Here is a 22137-nt window from a genome sequence, read left to right on the forward strand (position 1 = left end):
TGTGGGAACTCAGGACACAGAGAGGGATGGATGCTGGTGTTCAGGTCCCTGTCTTCTTTTCCCGCTTCATTCAGACTAAGCCCATAAATGATGTTGTCCACATTTAAGTCAGGGTGGATCTATTGTACTCCGTTAACCCTCTCTGAGAACACACCTGTCCTCCACCTGCCTGGCTTTGGACTCGATGGGGCCACAGGGAATGAACACATGACAACCACAAGGAAATCTGGGATTGAGTGGGTCATGCACATTCCAATGGAGAGGAACCAGCAACAGCCAGGAAACTCACCACATTAGGGGGTCTCTGTGGGTGAGTAGCCTTAGGCTGCAGTCATGGGGCGGAAACTGCAGCCAGTACTTTCTGCTCCTACTGGTCGACCCTAGACCAAGAAGAAGGCCTTGCCATCCCCGAGTCTGGGACATTGGCATTCTTTTTTGTTGTTATTGTTTGTTTTTTGTTTGTTTGTTTGTTTGTTTGAGACAGGGTTTCTCTGTGTAGCCCTGGCTGTCCTGGAACTCACTCTGTACACCAGGCTGGTCTCAAACTCAGAAATTCGCCTGCCTCTGCCTCCCAAGTGCTGGGATTAAAGGCATGCACCATCACCCAGCGACATTGGCATTCTTGGCATGGCCCAATTCATGTAAACAATGCACACTGACTTGGGCCTTCGTCTACTCCCAGCGACCCTCACAGGCATTCCAGAGATGTGTCTCCTAACTGATGCCTAATCTCAAGATGACAATGAGGATGAACCCCTCAATCCATCATAAAAAAAAAAAAAACAAACCTCTGTGAATCAACACAAAAGATAAACACACTAGTCAGGAAACAGACAGAGGTTAGAAACAATTATTTCATAGCTGTCCCGCCTCATTAGTCCTGGGATACAAACAAAAAGACACTTGATCCTCCAAGCCCCCTCTCTCACCTACATTAACCAAGACAGGCAGGTTCTAGCATCAGAGAATTACAAGGACAACGTGCCATGGACATTATGGGGCCAGTCAGTGGGTAAAAGAGCCTGCTGCCAAGTCTGACAACCTTGATCTCAGGAACCCATATGAAGGTTGCCTCTCACCTCCATATGTGTACCATGACACAAGCACCTGGGCGGGCATGCACAAATAAATGACAGATAGATAGATAGATAGATAGATAGATAGATAGATAGATGACTCCCCCAGCCACTGCTGGCCAGTGTTCTTTAATTTGGACCCACCCCGCAACACTGAGAATGAGACATGAATTGGCATAGCCTTTAGGAAGGCCCCAGACTGTGAGACACTGTGGGTGGGCTAGAGACGGACAGTGGCAGACTGTCAGGGGCCACGGTACTCAGCATGATTGCCTCAGGGTGGAAAGATTTGGGTTTGGTTTGGTTTTAGGGAATACAGATGGAGGGCTTTGCAAAGTTTGTATTTTCTTCCTTTAGATGAAGTATATAGCAAGGGGAGAGGGTGCTTCATGTCAGAAATACTGGTTTCATCTTCTTTCTTTCTTTCTTTCTTTCTTTCTTTCTTTCTTTCTTTCTTTCTTTCTTTCTCATCCCTCCTCCTCCTCCTCCTCCTTCTTCTTCTTCTTCTCTCCGCCCCTCTCTCTCAGATACTATAGATATTATGTAGCCACGACTAGCCTGGAACTTGCTATGTAGACCAGGATGGCCTCAAACTCACAGAGATCCACCTGCCTATTCCTTCCCAACATTAGAATTAAACCATGCCCTTGTCTCATTTTCTGACCACGAAAATACACATTCAGACTAGGGATGTACCACACTGGTAGAACACTTGTCTTCCTTGGGTGAGGTCCTGGGTCCCATCCCTACCACCAAAAGATAAAAAAAAGAGAGAGAGACAATATTTGCTATATTACTGTTAGTCCAAAGAAGCAGAGCCAGCTACCTGCTGCAGTATGACAGGGATACATTCTGAGACATGTGTGCTTGGTGACTTTATGTGAACTGAGACATCTACAGTGTCTCCAAGTCACATAGCCCATGTACCAGCACCCTGTGTGCTGTCCCCTATTGAGCCAAATGTGATAGCATAAAAGAACACATGACTGTATCTGTGATTAAGAAGAGGAGAATCCGGGGGATGTGGCTCAGTTGGTAGAGTCTTTACCTAACATGCCATAGATCCTGGGTTCAGTCTCAGCACCACATACACTGGTGGTGCACACCTCTTAATGCCAGGACTCTGGAGGCAGAGGCAAGAGGCTCAAAGTTCAAGGTCTTCAAGGTCAGCCTCTACAACATAGGGAGTTCAAAGCTAACTTAGGCCACTTGAAACCTTGTCTTCGAAAGAGTGAGAGCAGCCTAGTATGAGGAATTAGACCATGGTCTTTTGGATGTCAGGGAGTCTCCTCCTCCCCTGTCTGCAAGCTGGAAGCCAAGGAAGCTTCCTGAAGGTGCGAACCTGAGATCCAGGGAACCCTCGGGGACCATACCTGGTCCAGGGCATGAGAAGACTGACCTGCTGAGTCCCACAGTGAGTCAGAACAAGGGCAGAACTCCTCCCAGACACCTTTGTTCTGTTGAGGCCTGCCATGGTCAGGATGATCCTGAGACCTGGGGGGGGGTAGTGGGGGAGAGCATCTTTTGGGATTCAGCTGAGAGTCTCCTCTGGGAAGGTCTTTTGCCCTTCCATGGTCATCGTGCAGAATTAACCAGCACACACACTTAGTCTAGAAAACGTGGGGAATAACAGGAAAGAGGAGAATCAGTTACCCATAATTCCCACCCCTGCTGCCGTGTGAACAGGTGAGTTCCTTGAAAATAGGGCCATTAAGAAGTAAAAGCGTGGTGGCGCACGCCTTTAACCCCAGCACTCGGGAGGCAGAGGCAGGCAGATTTCTGAGTTCGAGGCCAGCCTGGTCTACAAAGTGAATTCCAGGACAGCCAGGGCTACACAGAGAAACCCTGTCTCGAAAAACAAACAAACAAAAAAGAAGAAGAAGTAAAGGCCAGGGGGCTGGAGAGATGGCTCAGCGGGTAAGAGCACTGACTGCTCCTTCAAAGGTCCTGAGTTCAAATCCCAGCAACCACATGGTGGCTCACAACCATCTGTAATGAGATCCAACACCCTCTTCTGGTGCGTCTGAAGACAGTGACAGTGTACTTATGTATAGTAATTAATAAAATTTAAAAAAAAAAAAGAAGAAGAAGTAAAGGCCAAGGTGAGGGAGACGTTAACATCGCTTGGATGTTCCTTCTCTACTTGGGGACACCCATCTTGTTTAACATCCACAGCTGTTTTGAGTACCGCACCTTTGGCAAAGGACCCGGCTCGGCGTTGAGATAAATATTCCAGTATGTTATAAAGTATGAAAGGATTGCAGCCAAGCTCACACCCAAAGAACTATGTGTAGTAATAGTCCTGTGAGGCCTTCGCCTTCTGCCCTTCCATCCCCTAAATGACAGAGGTGCTTGATCTTCGTATTAATTTCGTTTTTCAGTATCTGACAAAGTCCACTTAGGGAAGAAAGGGTAGCTTTGGGCTCAGAGTTGATGGCACAGCTCCCTGGGGAAATATGTATGTAGTGGGAGCAGAGATGGATGCTGGCACTCAGCTCAGTGTCTCCTTTTATTCAGTTCAGATCCCCGGTCTAGGGGATGAAGCCGCCCACATTTAGAATGGGTCTTTCCACCTCAATTAACCCAGTCTGGAATCCCCTCATGGACAGGCCCAAGGGTTTCTCTCTTAGGTGCTTCTAGATCCTGTCAATGTTGGTAATCTCATTAACCATCACAACCTTGATGTATTTGTTTCCCCATCTGTAAAATGGGCATAATGGAAGCCCTTACTTACGGTGCGGTTGGCAATGGAAAATTGGTTCTTCTATATTTTATTGGTTCCCTTATGCTAAAATGCTTACTGATTCGTTCTAGAGCCTGCATATGGTTTGCAGAGTCGGTATGTGTGAACCTAGTATTCAAATGCAACCCGAACCCACTTTTTGTGGACTTCCAGTGACTTGAGTGTGTACTGACACTCTGTCTTTATCATCCCGCAGCCAGGAGGAAGAGGAGGATGTCTCCTCACGGTACTACGTACCGAGCTACGAGGAAGTGATGAACACGGGCTACCCGGAAACCAGGGGGCAGGAGCAGAACCCAAGACTGAGCATTTCTCTCCCCTCCTATGAGTCGCTAACGGGGCTGGACGAGGCAACCCCCACCAGCACCAGGGCAGAGACAGAGACCAGCCCAGGGCATGCTCCGGACAGGCAAAACTCCAAGCTGGCCAAACGCCTGAAGCCACTCAAAGTTCGAAGGATTAAATCCGAAAAGCTTCATCTCAAAGACTTCAGGATCACCCTACCGGACAAGAACGTTCCTCCTCCCTCTATCGAGCCTTTGACTCCTCCGCCGCTGTACGATGAAGTCCAGGCAAAGGCGCCCGATGCCCGGCCACCCGACTGAAGGACTCTCTGACTACACTCCCTCCTGTCTCACCCTCCACACCAACAGACTTCGCCAAAGCCACTTCAGCCCCAGTCGAGGGGTCAAGGCACACTTAGCCACTGTGATGGGGATTGTGGGTAGAGGGAGAGAACGGTTCACAGAGCCCCGCAGAGTAGGGCCATCAGAAGGATGCTGGGAGTTTGTGATGCTCTGAACCATAGCAAGGGGTGTGGCCTTGGCAAGGGGTGTGGCCTTGGCATCCCCAGCATCTTTTTCTCCCACTCGGGATCATTGCCCACACACCCCTCTCCTAAGCTGGGACAGGATCCCTAGTGACTCGTTTAAACTGAGGTCGTCTCCTTTCGCTTCGACCACAGTTGCTGCGTTTCAAAACGAAACCGAGTTTTCTGCTTGCTTTCTTCACTGGAGCCTTGAACCAGTGGAGAACGTGGTTCCGCCTTGGCCAAAAGGACCTGGAACTGTCTTGTGAATAAAATGATGGCCGTGTGGAGGTGAGCTGTGGGGGAGGTCCCTAGGGGCCCCTAGTGCTGCTGGTTCTTTGAAGGTCTAAGGCCTGATGACCTTCAGCGTGGGACACAGAAGGTGATTGATTGTACGGTTCGGTACACCTGTGGGTAACGAAAGGCAAGAGAGGAAGTCGCTGCTCCATGCCTTCTCAAACACCATGCAGCTGGGCATTTTATAATAAAGTGTTTTATATGTAGCACACCTGACCATTCAGTCATTTTAGCAGGGACATCAATAATAACAGCTGGTCAACAAGGGCACCTAATTCACGGGATGGGGGTGGGGCTGTATTCTAAGCACCCGCTGCATTACCCCGTGTCACCTGTACCCAAGCCTGGTTCCCTTGTAACTCTGTGGGCTAGCTCACAGGTTTGGGTTAACTGAAGCACTCCATATTGCACCACTCACAAGTAGCTCTAAGCTCAGACCCTCTGGGTCCAGAATCCGAGTTCCTATTTTTGCTCTCTGGCAAGAAACTTGGTAAAAGAACACTGACCACTTGGAAGGAGACTTGAGGCTGCCCTCGTCTCAGCCCACAGGCCACATAGAAGGCGCTGCGAACTTAGAGCAGTGCCCCACTCCCAGGCTCAAGCAGCCCAAAAAGGAGCTCAGCCTGTCACCTACCCCCAGAACTGACTGGAGAGAAATATGTCCCCTTTGGGAAGGGACAGTGTCTACTGTGCAGTACATACACTATGAAATACCCCAGTGACCACAGACTACTAAGGAAGGGAACAGAGACCTCTGCATCCAGATCTTGGCCCTGGAGGAAAGCCGGGGACAGAGACCTTGAGTCCAGAGGATTTCTGTACGGAGTGGCCTGCTGGGAGTCCCGCTCACTCCTTGTGTTCTGGGCTCTGAAAGTCTCACATTAATAAGCTCCAGGAAAGCCGGGTATGGTGGCACACGCCTTTAATCCCACCACTCCGGAGGCAGAGGCAGGTGGATTTCTGAGTTCAAAGCCAGACTGGTCTACAAAGTGAGTTCCAGGGCAGCCAGGGCTATACAGAGAAACCCTATCTCGAAAAAAAAAAAAAAGAAAAAAAAAAGCTCCAGGAAGCCAGAAGGCAAATTATTGCAGGCTTAGCCCCAAGTGAAGATGGTCTGACATTTTGAGGTACAAGTCAGTATGAGAGTCTGAACTGGGGATGTGGCGAAGTTGGTAGAAGGCTTCCCTCACGTGCAGGAAGCCCTGAGTTCCGACTTCAGAACCTCATAAACCAGGTTGGTAGTAATCCCAACACTCCGGAGTTAGAGGCAGGAGGATCAGGAATTCATGGTCACCCCATCATCTGTGAGTTCAGGAATAGCCTGAGCTATGTGAGACAGCCCCCCCCCCCCGTCTCAAAAACTAGGACCTATAGAAGCAGAGTCCGTGCGTGTGTGTCTGTGTGCGAGTGTGCGTGTCATGGTGAACCTGTGGAAGTAAAAGGATAACTTGTGAGAGTCAGTCCTCTCCTTCCATGCTGTGTCACAGGGATTAAACTCAGATTGTCAGGCACACTGTGGGAGGCCACAGCATCTTTTATGGAACTTCCAGCTCCCCCCTGGGACAAGAACTGAGGACCACCAGCAGCAGCTTCCTTCTGCAGTCAGCTTCATTCTCTCTCCAGAGCATCCTTGCCTGCTTCCCTCCCTCACCTTGGCCCTCATGACGGTGCCCGGGAGACCCTAATCTCCGAGGTCCCATCACCCACCATTTTGTCTGCTCACACTGGAATAAGGAGTCCATTCCTGTAGGTTGCCCTCTGGTTCTCCACATATGCACCATGGCATGACTGTGCCTACGCACAACACAAGCAAAATCATAAACTCTCATCCTTAGCAATCAGCCTGAGTGTGTCACTTAAGTCTTAAAAAAGTGTGTCTTAAAAAAAAAAAAAAAGGAGCCAGGCACTGGTGGCACTCGCCTTTAATCCCAGCACTTGGGAAGCAGAGGCAGGTGGATTTCTGAGTTCAAGGCCAGCCTGGTCTACAAGGTGAGTTCCAGACAGCCAGGGCTATACATAGAAACCCTGTCTCAAAAAAAAAAAAAAAAAAAAAAAAGGTAACTTATAAAGCCTTTTTTCCTATTCCCCACGCTAGACTGAAAGTGTAATTCTCTGTGACATTATAGGAATATACCTCTGGTCCCTCTCTCCTATCTACATCTGTCCCTAGCTTGCCTGTAACAGAACTTTACAAAGCTGTAATAACCTGGAATTTATTAACATTCTATAAAAGATACAGCAAAGATAACGGTCTACGGTGCCTACAAAGTGAAAGACACTCTGGGAATTTGTAGATTGTTCAACAGCATACTCGAAGCCAACAGAGGACAGGGAGCAAAATAAAACAACCAGAATACAATTTTGGAAGCAGAAATCATGGCGTGGCTTTTCTGGGTTATAAATCTTCTTAGGAAGAGGAAAGGAAGAAAACTTCAGATAAGACGGTGTGGCGCTCGGAGATAAGCCTCAGCGCTGTGGAGAATTCAGAAACGGTGTGCAGCTTCAAAAGCAGGTAAATGTCCTCAGTAGATATCCTTGGGCTGTCATAGCTGAACATACCCTCGACGACAGTGCCCAGCCCCAAACAGTCACCAGCGTCTGTGAGGAAAATGCAGAGCATCTGTGAGGTCACTGCAGAGACCGAAAACTTACTTATTGAGGAAAATCCAATAAGCCGTGTAGATAGTGTTTGCATGGGAACGAGGGAGGATTTGATGTAAGCTAGTACGTAAATGTAGCCATGACATCGAATTTTCTGCTTCCTTCAAAATTAAATGATAGAGATCGAGACCTGAAATCTCTTGTTCCTGATAAATTTCTTGTTTGTTTAAAAGAAAATCGAATCCCAAGGACTAGACCGTAAGTTATTTTGTTGGTGGTGGTTTGGGGTTTCTGTTTGTTTGTTTTAGGTACAAGCACGCCATGAGAGCCTTTGTGGAAAGTAAATTCAGCTTGGCGTCAGAGTCTGCGCAAAGACAGCAAAGAAAGGGTTACAGAAAGACGGGTCTTACAGGAGAAGCTGTGGAGAAAGACAACTGCTTTAGTGACCTTAAAGGGAGGTAGACAAGATGGCCCAGCAGGTAAAGGCTGAGGTAGACAAGATGGCCCAGCAGGTAAAGGTGATTGTAGCCCAAGCCAGATGAACTCAGTTCCATCCCTGACTCTTACACATTGTCCTCTGACCTCCACACATGGGCGGTAGCAAGCATCACACACACGTGGGGTACATTGCACAAATGAATAAATGTACTAAAAAAATTGGCTTAACAGTAATACAGTGTTGGGGAGATGGCTCAGATTGTGAAGGTGACCTGAGTTCAATTCCTAGTGTCTTAGTTAAGGGTTCTATTGCTGTGGTGAAACACTGTGACTCAGAGCCAAGTTGGGGAGGAAAGGGTTGATTTGGCTTACACGTCCACATCATAGTCCATGACTGAAGGAAGTCAGGACAGACACTCATACAGAGCAAACTGATGCAGAGGTCATGGAGGGGTGCTGCTTACTGGCTTGCTCCCCATGGCTTGCTCAGCCTGCTTTCTTATAGAACCCAGGACCACCAGCCTAGGGATGACACTACCCATAACGATCTATTACTAATTAAGAAAATGCCCTATGGTCTTGTCTACTGCCTGATCTTATGGAGGTATTTTCTCAATTTCAAGTTTCTTCCTATTTGATGCATCAAGCATCTGTCAAGTTGACAGCGCACCCAGCATCCACAGAGGTTCTCCTCTGACCTCTGACCTCTCTGTGCAAGCTGTGGCATGTTCCCTCACCCCTAGGCATAATGCACACACACAATAATAGATAATTTTTTAAAGATGATGCTAGGTTAATTCATCTCACCATTCAAAATGCCACAAAGCAAGCCACAACTGGAACCACAAATTTTAAGACTTGATTTTAATGTTCCTTTTCCAAGTTTAAAAAAAAAAAATTCTGACTTAAAATGTTTCCATTTGCTGAAAGCAATAAAAATTGTCCATTAATCTTTTCCTTAATCCAATAATAGAAAGGTCTCAAGAGGCTAAGTCGGGGCCAGAAATAAGACCAAAGTAGAGGCTGTGGAGGAATGTCAATGGCTGCGTTCCATAAATATGCCGAAGGCAGGCTATCCCACGGGTCTATTTTCTGGAGACTGGAATACTTAGATAATGCACATTTTTTTCCCTCTGAGATAGGGTCTCAGATATCCCAGGTTGGCCTTGAACCTACTTGCTAGGTAGCTTAGGGTGACCTTGAACTTCTGATCTACCTCATGACCATTGAGGTTACAGACATAAGAATGCCACCTTACCAGTTTATGCTATGCCGGGGATCCAGTCCATGGTTTGGTGCATGCCAGGAGAGTGATCTTCCCATTGAGTCACCCCCAAGCCCAGCTACATATGAGCACATTTTTCACACATCCTTTCATTAAGTACACATTGACCTGAACCAATACAATTGCATCTCCACGGCTTGTCTGACATCGATCTCATCACAGTCGGGGTTGGGAGACGCTGACAAAAGGACTGCCAGCAGCAACCTCTATGTCTACTCACGAGATGCCAAGAGCACCTCCCGAGTGGGCTGTTATTATTTGGATCAGAGTTGTCCCCAAAGGCTTATGAAAAGGCTTGGCCAGCAGCCTGTGGTACCACTGAAAGATGGCGGGTCCTATAAAAAGTTGGGGTCTAGCTGAAGGACTTCAGGTCACTAGAGTTATCATGGTTTGAATTTAAAACATCTCCCATAGGTTTTTGTTTCAAATACTGGGTCTTCGGTTATGTTACCATGATGGTTATACCGATTGCCAACTAGACAGAATCTAAAACCATCTGGGGCATGTCTATAAGCAAGTCAGAGTAAGCTAATAAAGGTGGGAAGATCCACGCCGAATGTGGGTGGCGCCATCCCCTAGGCTGGGATGCGACTGAATAAGAAAGAAAAAGTGAGTGGAGCACCAGCATTGATCTCTCTCTGCTTCCTGATCACGGATGCCATGTGACCAGCCAGCTCCCATTCCTGCTGCCATGCTGTCCCCAGCACGATGGACTGACTGCACCCTCAAAATATGAGCCAGAATGAATCCTTCCTTCTTCCTTCCTCCCTCCCTTCCTCCCTCCCTTCCTCCCTCCCTCCCTCCCTTCCTCCCTCCCTCCCTCCCTCCCTCCCTTCTTTCCTTCCTTCCTTCCTTCCTTCCTTCCTTCCTTCCTTCCTTCCTTCCTTCCTTCCTTCCTTCCTTCCATGGTCTCTATCAGGTATTTTTGCCACAGCAAGGAAAACATTTTAATACAGGGGGTGTACTTTCAACAGAGATTGAGTCCCTGACTGTCTCTCCTCTCTCTCTTTGCTTCCTAGTTACTTGATATGAGCAGCCCTCCCCTAGTACATGATCCCACGTAATGGCCAGTGTTACCCCAGGCTCCAAAGCAACCAGATCAACATTCATGAACCTACACCTCTGGATGAGCCTAAGTCAACTTTTTTTTTTCTCATTGAAATTGATAGTCTCAGACATTGTATCACAGCAGCGGAAATATGACTAATTCATGTGCCAGTCAAAAATGTCAAATGTCACCTGGATTAAGGAAAATATCCCCAGATTGAAAACCACAAGGAAAAAGTAGTGGGTGGGGGGAATGACTCTAACCAAGTGGTAATTTCCATGTTTATACAATGCAATTTTGCAAAAGACTCTGGGTCACTAGACAGAAAATCAAAGGAGTGAGCCAAGTGTAAAGGCGATGCTGAGGGCAGGGCCTGGAGTAGAGAGGTTCTAGAGTTCACCTTGCCCAACTTCCTTGTGCAGGAAAGTAAAACACAGATAAAGATCTAGGCCAACAGGGCACACCACGCTATGCAAATATCAGCAGTTATGGATAAATACTCAGTGGATTCCATCTGGGAAGACAAAGGACACAGGAAACGTCCCCCACAGGGTCCCCATGGAACCCTACAAGAGGCACCCCGTGAGCAGAAGACCTCATCATGGCTTCCAAGGGTGAAGCACAGTTACATGGTTATTCCTGTTTCATTTTTGTGACTGTGATAAAAATACCTTGAAAAGAAAGCCACTTACGGAGAACAGGTTTATTTCAGCTTACAATTCCAAGTTACTGTCTATTGTCTCGGGAAGTCAAGGAGGAACAGATATTCAAACAGATAGTATGTCACACCCACAATCAAGACAAAAGAGAGGTGAAAGTGTATATGCTGAGCTTGCTTGTGCTCAACTCAACCTCTTCACCCTCATATAACTCAGGTCCCGTGCCTAGGGAATGGTGCTGCCCACGGTGGGTGGTGTCTTTCCATACCAGTTAACTTAATAAGACACCATGAGCTGGCCTATAGGCTAACCCAATATAACAATCCCTCATTAAGACTGCTACCAGGTAATTCTAAGTTGTGTTACAAATTGTATTTTGTGATAAACAGTGGAAGAAAAGCTCTAGTTAACACTCAACAAAGGAATCGCCGTTACAGAAGATGGATGGTGCAAATAATGAATAGGCAAAGGTACCATGGAGTGTTACCTTCCTTAAAACAAGCGGAAATTCTGAGGCTTTCTATGTCATGGTGACCTTGAGGACTTTTATGCCAATGAACTTAGACAAAAAGGGCTGGGAGATAGATGGCTCAGTGATGCTTGCTGTGCAAATAGGCACATCACACCCACAATCAAGCCAGAGAGAGGCAAATGCACGCTTGCCGGCTTGCTTGTCTGTGCTCAGCTGGGGCTTGATCTGTAAGCATGAAGGCCTGAGTTCAAACCCTCATCACCCATGTAAAAAGCCAGGCATGCTTCACATACCTGTAACCACAGCACTGGGGTAGTGGGGACAGCTGATCACCAGAGCTCACTGGCCGGACACCCTAACTAAAACAGTGTCCTGTTCGGTGAGAGACATTGTCTCAAGGTGGCAAGCAATAGAAGACACCCAATGCCCTAGTCTGGCCTCTTATACACTTATGTGCACTCAGCACACACATATGCTCCCTGACACAGCCCATACAAATAAATAAGTTTTAAAGACAGGCACAGAGACACATATTTATTTTTTTTTCGTTTTTTTTTTTTTTTTTTTTTTTTTTTTCGAGACAGGGTTTCTCTGTATAGCGCTGGCTGTCCTGGAACTCACTTTGTAGACCAGGCTGGCCTCGAACTCAGAAATTCGCCTGCCTCTGCCTCCCGAGTGCTGGGATTAAAGGTGTGCACCACCACGCCCGGCTTAGACACATATTTATATGAGGAACAAGCAGGAGCCAAATCAGAAGCAGAAAGTGAAAGCCTGCGCTGAGCCTGCTGAGCCTGGGGAGAAGGGGAAGAATGTAAGGGGTGTGGCTTCAGTGCTACAAGGCGACAGGCTTCCCCACAACACACAAGGACACTTAATGCTTGTAAAATGTATGCTTCAGTGGGTAAAGCAGAGGCTGGAGAGATGGCTCAGTGGTTAAGAACACTGACTGCTCTTCCGAAGGACCCAAGTTCAGTTCTCAGCACCCATGCCGGGTGACTCCCAACCTGTCTGTGACTTCAGCTCCACAGCATCCAACACGCTCTTGTCTCCATGGGAACCTGCACTCATCTGTACACACACACACACACTCACTTGTGCACATACATATATGTACACAAGCATGCATGCACATGCATATGCACACAAGTGATTAAAAGTTATAAAAATAAATTCTTTTTCTAAAGATTTATTTATTTATTTATTTATTTAATGTATATGAGTGCTCTATCTGCATGTACACCTGCATGCCAGAAGAGGGCATATAACTCATTATAGATTGTAGTAAGCCACCATGTGGTTGCTGGGAATTGAACTCTCAGGACCTCTGGAAGAACAACAGGCTTGGAACTCTTCACCACTGATCAATCTCGCCAGCCCCAAATAAATTCTTTTTTTTTTAAAGTAGGCAACTTCATTCTTTTTTTTAAAAAAGATTTATTTATTTATTTATTTATTTATTTATTTATTTATTTATTTATTTAATATGAGTACACTGTGGCTGTACAGATGGTTGTGAGCCATCATGTGGTTGCTGGGAATTGAACTCAGGACCTCTGCTGGCTCCGACCCCACTCGCTCCAGCCCAAAGATTTATTTATTATTATATGTGAGTACACTGTAGCTGTCTTCAGATGCACCAAAAGAGGGCATCAGATCTCATTACAGATGGTTGTGAGCCACCATGTGGTTGCTGGGATTTGAACTCAGGACCTTCGGAAGAACAGTCAGTGTTCTTAACCACTGAGCCATCTGTCCAGCCCCCAAAATAAATTCTTAAAACACAAGAAGCAGGAAATGTTACATTGTGTGTATTTCACCACAATTTAAAATGAAGGTAAGGTTATTAAAAAAAAAAAAAACAAAAAAAACAGTTGATGAGGACTTTAGCATAGCTACATCAGTCTGTCATCACTGATCACACTTATCAACTTTGGCCTCATTAACAATAGAATAACTGGGTTGGCAAGATGGCTCAGCAGGTAATGGTGCTTGCTGCCAAGTCTGCTAACCTGAGTTCAACCCCCGGTAGGGGCAGGGAAGAATTAACACCTACGAATTGACCTCTGACCTCCACACAGGGCAGGGAAGAGGTAACACCTCCAAGTTAGCCTCTGACCTCCACACACACCTCTGCATGCTGTTCTCTGCCCACCCTACCCCAACACACAATAAATAGATGTGAAAAAGAATGTTTTTAAGTAGACTAACTAGAGTTACAGGGTAGTTCAGTGCATACAGTGCCTCCCTAGCATACATGAAGCCTGGGTTCTGTCCTCAGGACACCTCATCTCCTAGTATCTCATAAACTAGACAAAGTAGTGGATGCCTGTAATTCTCCACACTCAGGAGACAGACACAGGAGAACCAGAAATTCAAGGTTATCCTCGGCTACCTGGTGAGTTTGAAGCTAGCCTGGGCTACATGAGGCTATAGCAAGTGGAGGAAGCCCTGAGAGAATGTGTAAGGGGCAGATGAAAGGCTGAGGGGATGTGTGCTGTTGACATAACCACGCCATGTTTAAGGCCTCCATGTCCTAGACCCATTTCCCCAGGTGAGGTCCAGGGCACAGCAAAATCTTCCTCGCATGGATGTTACAAACGATTGACCGTTTGCTGAAACTATCAACCAGAGCTTCCTCCTCTGGGAAGTTTACAGCCCGACTTGTTCCCTTACAGAGTCCTCCTACTGAGGCTAGCTAAGCCAGCCCGCCATTCAGCTGCATCCAGTAAACCTGCCTTCTCAATACGGATGTGTTCAATAAACCCTCCGAGTTTCTGTGGCTGTTGGTGGTTCACCTCCATCAAAGGGCAATGCCCACTCTATCTCAGCTTTTCTGTCTGTGGGTCTGTGTGCCCCTTCTCGTTTCTTTATGCCCTTGTCAACCCAGTCAGGCCTATCCCTAAAGCTGTGCAGAGCACACCAGGACACCTCATCTCAAGTGGTGGTGGTGGTGACAATGATGATGATGATGGTGATGGTGATGGTGATGGCGGCCTCAGCAATTTCAGGATGCAAGTAGGCACAACCCAGCAGCTCCTTCGTATACCAACAACAAAATACTGAGAGAGAAGTCAAGAAAAGAGTTTCATTCAAAAGAGCAAGATAAAACACCTAAAAGGCAAAGTCACCCAGGAAATGACCAACTCCTGTGATGAATGTTACAAAATGCCAATAGAACAAGCTGAAAGAACACAGACAGTGGATAGACACGCCCCCCTGCCCTCCCCCCCCCCCAGGTCCATGGATGGGAAACATCAATACTTTAAAATGTCCAGACTACCCCAGCTAACTACAGTTTTTACAGAAATCTCAATGGCATTTTCACTGAAACAGAAACAAAACCATCTGCACACACAGGCATGCACACGCACATATATGCATATACATTCATGCACACTCGCACATTCGCAGCACGCACATTCACACACACTGTTTAACACATAAGGACAACTCCTGCTGAACTTCTGTGCTCGATCTGCTTCTTAGAGTATATTCTTTATTAATAAATCCAAGCTGTAGGGCTGGCAAGCTAGCTCAGGGAGGAAAGGTGCTTGCTGCCAAGCCTGACCACCTGCCTATGTTTGTTCCCCAGGGCCCACACGGTGGAAAAAGAGAACCAAGTCCTGAAAGTTGTCTTCTAGTCCTTGTATGGGTACTGTGGAATACATGCACAAGCATACACACACACACACACACACACATGCACACAACTAGCTAAAGATAGATATAGTTTTAAAAGAACAAAGTTAGAGGCACTATGATACCCGTATGTACGAGACAGACACCACATCCCTGTCTCTCACAACTACACAAACCAGGCATTTTTGTACCCAGGGTGGGATGTTGAAATCACACAGCCTGGCTGGAAAGAACTTGGAGCAATTGGATGGCTGAGTCTAGGCTTCTGGAAACACTGAAGCCTCCAGGGGCAGCAGAATCCAGGTTGAGAGACTCTATCGGACTGCATTGTTTCTGTTCTGTTGTGATGGATGGAACACGCCTGACAAAAGACAACTTAGAGAGAAAGGGTTGGTGCTGACTTGTAGTTCCAGAACCATACAGCCATCATGGGCGTCACGTCAGGATGTCATGGCTGCAGGGGTATGAGGCTGGCTTGCGAGTCAATGAGTGGAGAGAGAGATCAGTAAACCAGACCAGGCTCTACAATCCCAAAGCCCCGCCCCGTGACGTACTTCCTCCAGCAAGGCTCCCCCTCCTAAGCATTCGTTATGGTTAACCCAGAGTTAAGATGAGTGTGTGGGGCTAAGTTTCTCATTCCAACCACAAGGATCAAGACTCAGACTCTCTAGCAAATCGGTGGTGTGGGAGCAGTCTGCAACCTCAGCCGTCGGGATGCATAGAAAGGAGCATCAGGAGTTTGAGGCCAGCCTGGGCTACATAGTGAGGTCCTCCTCAAAAAAAAAAAAAGTGGGGCTGAGAATACTGCTGTAGAATAAAGAGGTTTCAGAGATACCAGAACCAAATGTAGCTTTGAGAGCGTGGTACTGCTGGTTCTGGTGGCTCAGGCCGGTAGGATTTGCGGAAGGAGGCAGAAGCAGGAGGATCTGGAGCGGAGAGCATGATTCTAACAGGAAGAGGATGGCTTAGGGAACCGGAAGTAGAGAACCGGAACTAGCCTAAGCCAGAAGTCAGGCGCCCCTGGATCCTCGTTAGCTTGATTAAATGTGACAATTTCACAAGGGAACGGAGTGGAAAAATAGAGAGATTCTCTTGGTGAGGAAGTGGCAGTGAGAAATGGCCTAGCTGGCTTTAAATTACCTTAGAAAAATAATAAAATAAATAAATAAAAATAAAAAGGGCATGCTGGGAAAATGTGGAAGACCAGCAATGGGCACAGTAGGGCTGAACTCTTTCTCTGCTTTCATTAAGCCGCAAAGGTTTTGCAATAAAAACCGAATACCTTTTAAGGCAAACAGTCCCAAAGGCAGATGTGTACAAGCATACTACATGGTCACACCACACACACACTATATACAGCCGCTCACACACATATACAATACACACACTGCATACACTCTCATACACAACACATACCACACACACATTCACACATATGCACACCTACTCATACATACACTACGAACATATACACTATACACAGATAAACAAACACAACAGTATACATACATACATACATTCGTACATCCTACATATGCATACACACATACATTACACAGATCACACATGCATATACACACAACACAAAGTTAATTAATTAAAATGTAAGATAAATGTCCATATTATTCCAATATTCTTCACAGAGCTCTACCAACTGGGGATGAGGAGGGCTTTAAATAAGTTTTCCATCTTCTGGAAGCAGAACCTAAGGACCCTGTAGGGAAAACAGCACTAACAGTCACGTGATAATGATGGTGCAGCGTGGGAGATACTTGCACTGTATGTCCTGAGCTCAATCCCCATTCTCACAATAAAATAGGGAAGAAAAAACAAAAACCAACGAAACAAACAAAAAAATTAGGCCAGACATTTGATCCCAGGGGTTTGTGGGTCCCCCCCCCCCAGGCATTTGACCCCAGGGGTTTGTGGGACCCCCCCAGGCATTTGACCCCAGGGGCTTGTGGGTCCTGACGGAGAACTCCATGGGGACACTTGTACTTTGAACATTTCCCTTCTGTGGAGAGAAACAGGTCACTCTGTGCAATCCAGGTAATTGAGAAGTAAAAAACACAAGCCCCTGCAGAACCCAAAGAAATGCTAATATGTGAATCACACTGGGTGTGTGTAGAGAGTGGTCTTGCCGTGGCTGGAGCAAACTATTGCTCTGTAGACAGGAAGAAAGTGTAACAGACGAACTGGTTCTCCAAGGGAGGGGGAATCTATGCATCCAGGACTGGGGAGATGCTCAGTGGATAAGAGCATGTGCTGTCCGGGCATGGGGGCCTGAGTTTCGGTCCCCAGTGACCATGTTAAAATAAAAAAACAAAAAAGTCCAGTGTGGCTGGGCACATCTATAATTACAGTGCTCGGGAGTAGGATGGAGGCAGTGGGGTAGCTGGAACTCACTAGCCTCCGGTTTAGCCTTTTGGGAACTCCAGACTCAAAGAGAAAGACACCCCTGCCCCATCTCAAAAAAAAAAAAATAGGCAGAAAGAGTTGGGACAGAACACCTGAATATTCTCTGGCCTGTGCCCCAACACACAAAGACAAATTTAAAAATCTATAAATCCAGATTTTCAAAGTAAATAAAAATAGTTGGCCCACATTGGCCTTTGTGTAAATGCCACAAAGTTACAATTCTTCCCTAGAGGCTGCCTCCTTCACTACACTCAGACTTTACACACGCGTGGGGGATTCGAACTCAGGTCCTCTTGTCCTTACCAGTCTCAGGTCAGTCTCTCGGTCTCTTTGTGGCAGTTGAGACTCCATCTCTAGCTGTAGGGATGGCATGTGAGCCAATCAGAGACACTGAGAGGCAGCAAGGTCTTAAGGTGAATCCTCTCAGTAGGGCGCCTGGGGTGGCAGGTGAACTTCACAGTTCCCTCTGGGATTCAAAGCTGAGAGGATGAAGGGCTGGAGCTGTGACTGCCCTGTGGTAACCACCCTCCAGAGATTCCATCTGGGGTCGGAACAATTGCTGAGAGCTAAAGAGCGGCAATACTTCATGACATCTGTTTATGGTGACCAGTGAGTCTGTTCTCATGCTGACCCAGTTCATGCTGTCCTTGGGTTCTGTCATGCTGCAAGAAGTTTTTGTTATAATATGAAAACCATCAGACTTGAGCTGACCAGGGGCCATCTTTGAGTCTCAGTACCGGCCTCCTTACCCCTGCCACACCCAGCCTGTCTCCCACCCTCTGCCTCCTCAGCTTCTTCCCCCACCTTCCCATTCTCTCCCTCTCTGCATCCTGAAATCCCGTAAGTTCTTCAAGACTCAGGTGGAATTCTCCTCTTCTGACCCATCAGACCCTAGAGGCAGAAGGCTGTCTCTCCTGCGTGCCTTATCTTTTCCTCGATGTTAGAAAACACCCTAGATCACCGACTTACCAAACCGGAATGGTTTGTTTGTGGTCTTGGTTTTAGTGGTTCCAGCTGACATGTTTCAGGCCCCATGTTTTGGCCTTGTGAAGCGGCAGAACATCAGGCATGAAGTATGTGTCAAAGTCAGTTTGCACAGCTTATGATGGCTGGGAGGGAGAGGAAGGAAGGGGTGTGGAAAAGGAAGGAGAGAAGGAGGAAAAGAGAGAGGGAGGAAGAGAGATTCCCTTTAAGGGCATGCTCCTCCCGAAATTCCCACCACGTCTCAATAACACCATGAACTGGAGATGAAGCCTTCAACATGAGTGTTGGGAGTCATTTAAGAACAAAGCCACAGCCCCCCTTCTCTACTCCAGTTCCAAGTCCCACAGGGCAACGGGTGCTTCTGGAACCCAGTGACCAGGGATCATTCCTGCCTCTCAGCTCTTGACTGGTCCAAATTCAGACCTGGGTTAGAAAGGACTATCTCTGAGGCTTAAGTTTCTGAACAACACTCGGTTCCCAGGAGAGATGAGAAGACAGGGTAAAAGATGAGGGTGGACCAGGGCTTGGAAAGAAAAGAGCGATTGTTCTCAGAGAGAAAGAGAAGTCTTTGCTGAGCGTGGGGAGGAGACCGGATGCCATCAGTCCAAATGGAGTGATTCAGAGGAAACCTGAGGAGAAAAAAAAAAAAAAAATGACCAGAGAGGCCTCAGCCAACCTGTTCGGGAAGGAAGGGAAAAGTTAGAGCCAGGAATGACACAAAACAGCCACCTCATGCCCCACATCTGCACCTCTGAGATGATGAAGGCACCGGGAGAGCATCCTTGCAATGCCATAAATCCTCCAGGAGGTGAGGGGTGACAAAGGTGAGGTCACCTCAAGCTGCTGCCTGGAACAAGCTTTCTCACCTGATGTGGCTCTGCCACTAACAGACACACACCCAAGGCCTTCTAGAATCTACTGTACAGAGACAAGCGCACCTTCATGAAATGTTCCTCAGAGAGCCACTGTGTGCCCGAGTGGACTGGGCGTCACTCACTCATCGGTCACAAGTGGGCGAGTTATCTGTTCTCACTTCCTAATTTCCCTGGGCACACAGTCCCCATGCCTCCTTCCCTTGGGTCCCACAGCTTCTGTGAGTGGCAGGGCAGCTAAAGCTGACATCATCAGTCAGCTTCGAAGAAGCCCACAAAAGCTCCAGGCTCCGGCTGAGATAGCTCAGCTGGTGAAAGTGCCCGAGGCCAAGCCTGATGGCCTGAGATCAATCCCAGCTTCCTACATAGTGAGAGGAGAGATTTGACTCCCTTGGACTGCCTCTGACTCCCATACCCAATGCACTGTGGCACGCATCCCTCCCCCTCCCCCAAATAAATAAACTGTTTAAAACAGCATAACTTATTCCAAACAACAAAAAGCTCGGGCTCCCCACTACTGTACACCCCTGCTTGGGGCACCACTCTTCTCCCCCCCTCAGTGGCTCCCACCTTCTCATTCCCCTCAAATCTGACTCACTCACTTAAAAAAGAAAAGGTAGTGAATGTAGCACGCTCCAGATGTTGCCCTGAGAGCCTGCGACATCTGGGGAACAGAAAGACCTTCGTTAACATCCGGTTCCACACAGTCTGTGGGTCCCCATGCTGGTCCCGGTCTGGGGTCCTGTTTAAGATCTGCTGCCTACGTGAGCTGAAACATGATGGGTAATATGGATGATTGACTCGAGACAGGCTCTGGGAGCATCAAGGAGACTGACTTCATCGCAGGCCTGGGAGGGAGGTTCTAGATCAGCTTACACAACCTGTCACTTCCTTTGAGCCCAGCCACGAAGCCTTACAGCTCTCCTGGCTGGAGCTGAAGCCAGGATTCACCTCCTGCTGAAAGGAAAGGACCAAAGGGGGAACATCCAGAGGTCTCCAGGGAGGGGACAAGGGCAGCCAGGGGAGGTGGCAGGGAGCAATGAGATTTTGTGGAGGCTGAAGTTGCAGGAGAGAAGTCAGACTCAGAATACAGTCGGAAGAACAGGGCAGGAGGAGGGGTGCAGACCTGAGATGGCCCCTTCTCCCTAGACGATGTCTCTGCCCAGAGGGTGGGGTAGCAGGTAGCAAGCAGGTATCCTTCTTTTGACAGCTGTCAGGATACTTTCCTCAGAGAGGGTGTGACAGACAGCTGTAGCCCACGGCTGCTGCCAAGCATTGAGAAAGGGGGTTCTAGCCCAGGAAAGATCAAAATGCAGAAATGCAAATTTTGACTCCTCCTAAACGCATAACTGTGTCACACCTTTGTCACAGTCAGCAGTCACAGATCCTGCCCCCGGCCCTGCTCTGTCTCCAAGCTTCATTCTCAGTCAACAGGACAGCGATTTCTCAGAAATTATGAGTGCCACCGACATTTCCAGTACCTCGCTGCTGCAGTCACTCCCTTAAGTGTGTCTGTGGGTCCCTACCCCCACCCGACCCCCTGCCTCCAAGCCACTCAGAACTCAAGCAAACAAGTTGATTATAGCCACTGAAGCCTTGGATATTTTCTTCTAAGGCAGTATTTTTGATACCCTGCCACTGTTTAAGGAAAAAGTCTTATTCCTCTACCCTGGAAGCGTTGTTATAATGCTCCATATAATCTGAAAGTCAGTTGAGCTGACAGCTTAGCATTCCTTCACTGGAGATGGGCTGGCAGCCACGTAGGATACAGAAAGTCGACCCTCACAGTGGTCCCAGGTTTCACTGAGTCCTGTAGTATGAACAGGTCTTTACTGGTGATGTCTGCATACATATGCGAATAGAGGTGCGTCTTCCCAGAACATCCTTGCCCTGTGCCCACTGGGCAGGTGTGATGGTTTGTATATCCTTGGACTAGGGAGTGGCACCATCTGAAGGTGTGGCCTTGATGGAATAGGTGTGACCTGGTTGGAATGGGTGTGTCACTGTAGGTGTGGGTATAAGATCCTCACCCTAGTTGCCTGGAAGTCAGTCTTCCACTAGCAGCCTTTGGATGAAGACATAGAACTCTCAGCTCCTCCTGTGCCATGCCTGCCTGGATACTGCCATGCTCCCACCTTGATGATAATGGACTGAACCTCTAAACCTGTAAGTCAGCCGCAATTAAATGTTTTTTATAAGACTTGCCTTGGTCATGGTGTCTGTTCACAGCAGTAAAACCCTAACTAAGACAGCAGGCAAGTCAGGTTTGGAGTCACAGTCTGATGTGTATAGGGCCCTTGGCAATGCTTGGAGAGACAATGATGGAAGGGAGGGGCTGTGAAGTTGGAAACAGTTGGTCCCTAGCACAGAGAAAGAATCCCAGTTCTGTCTGGCTAGTTCACTTAACACCCAACACCATCCTCACCCTAGAGGAAGTGGGTAAGACTGGATGCTGACCCCCAATATTCTCCAACCTCCCAACCCACCTGTCACCACACCCTCTCCACGGCGTCTTAATCACACTGTTATAAAAGCTTGTGGGGTTCCTGAGCCTCGTTTCTTCCTCTAGGAAATGAGGCGTCCTCGGGTTGCCTGAAATACAGTCATACCCGACTCCCATCCGCGCGCGCGCGCGTACACACACACACACACACACACACACACACACACACACACGCGCGCGCGCGCGGAAAGAGAGAGGAGAGAGAACGCTGCATGCGGCCACGCCCCCGCAAAGCCACACCCCTCACCAGCTGACCTCGCACGCCACGTTGTCATGGCGACGCACGTACACAGG

At 47.8% G+C, this 22137-nt stretch overlaps 1 protein-coding gene across 2 annotated transcripts in view; it reads left to right on the forward strand.

Moving 5' to 3' along the window:
• The window catches only part of Tmem51 (transmembrane protein 51), a 53170-nt gene extending 48037 nt beyond the window's left edge, over positions 1 to 5133 (forward strand). For both annotated transcript variants that reach the window (XM_021160012.3, XM_021160011.3), the window contains exon 3: positions 4016 to 5133. In XM_021160012.3, coding sequence (XP_021015671.1) covers positions 4016 to 4424 — 409 coding nt within the window. In that variant the 3' untranslated portion in view covers positions 4425 to 5133. The remainder of the gene's footprint in view (positions 1 to 4015) is intronic.
• Positions 5134 to 22137: the final 17004 nt, after the last annotated feature.

Source organism: Mus caroli, unplaced genomic scaffold (assembly GCF_978045245.1).
Source record: "Mus caroli unplaced genomic scaffold, Mus_caroli_1 scaffold_6, whole genome shotgun sequence".
Lineage (NCBI taxonomy): Eukaryota > Metazoa > Chordata > Mammalia > Rodentia > Muridae > Mus > Mus caroli.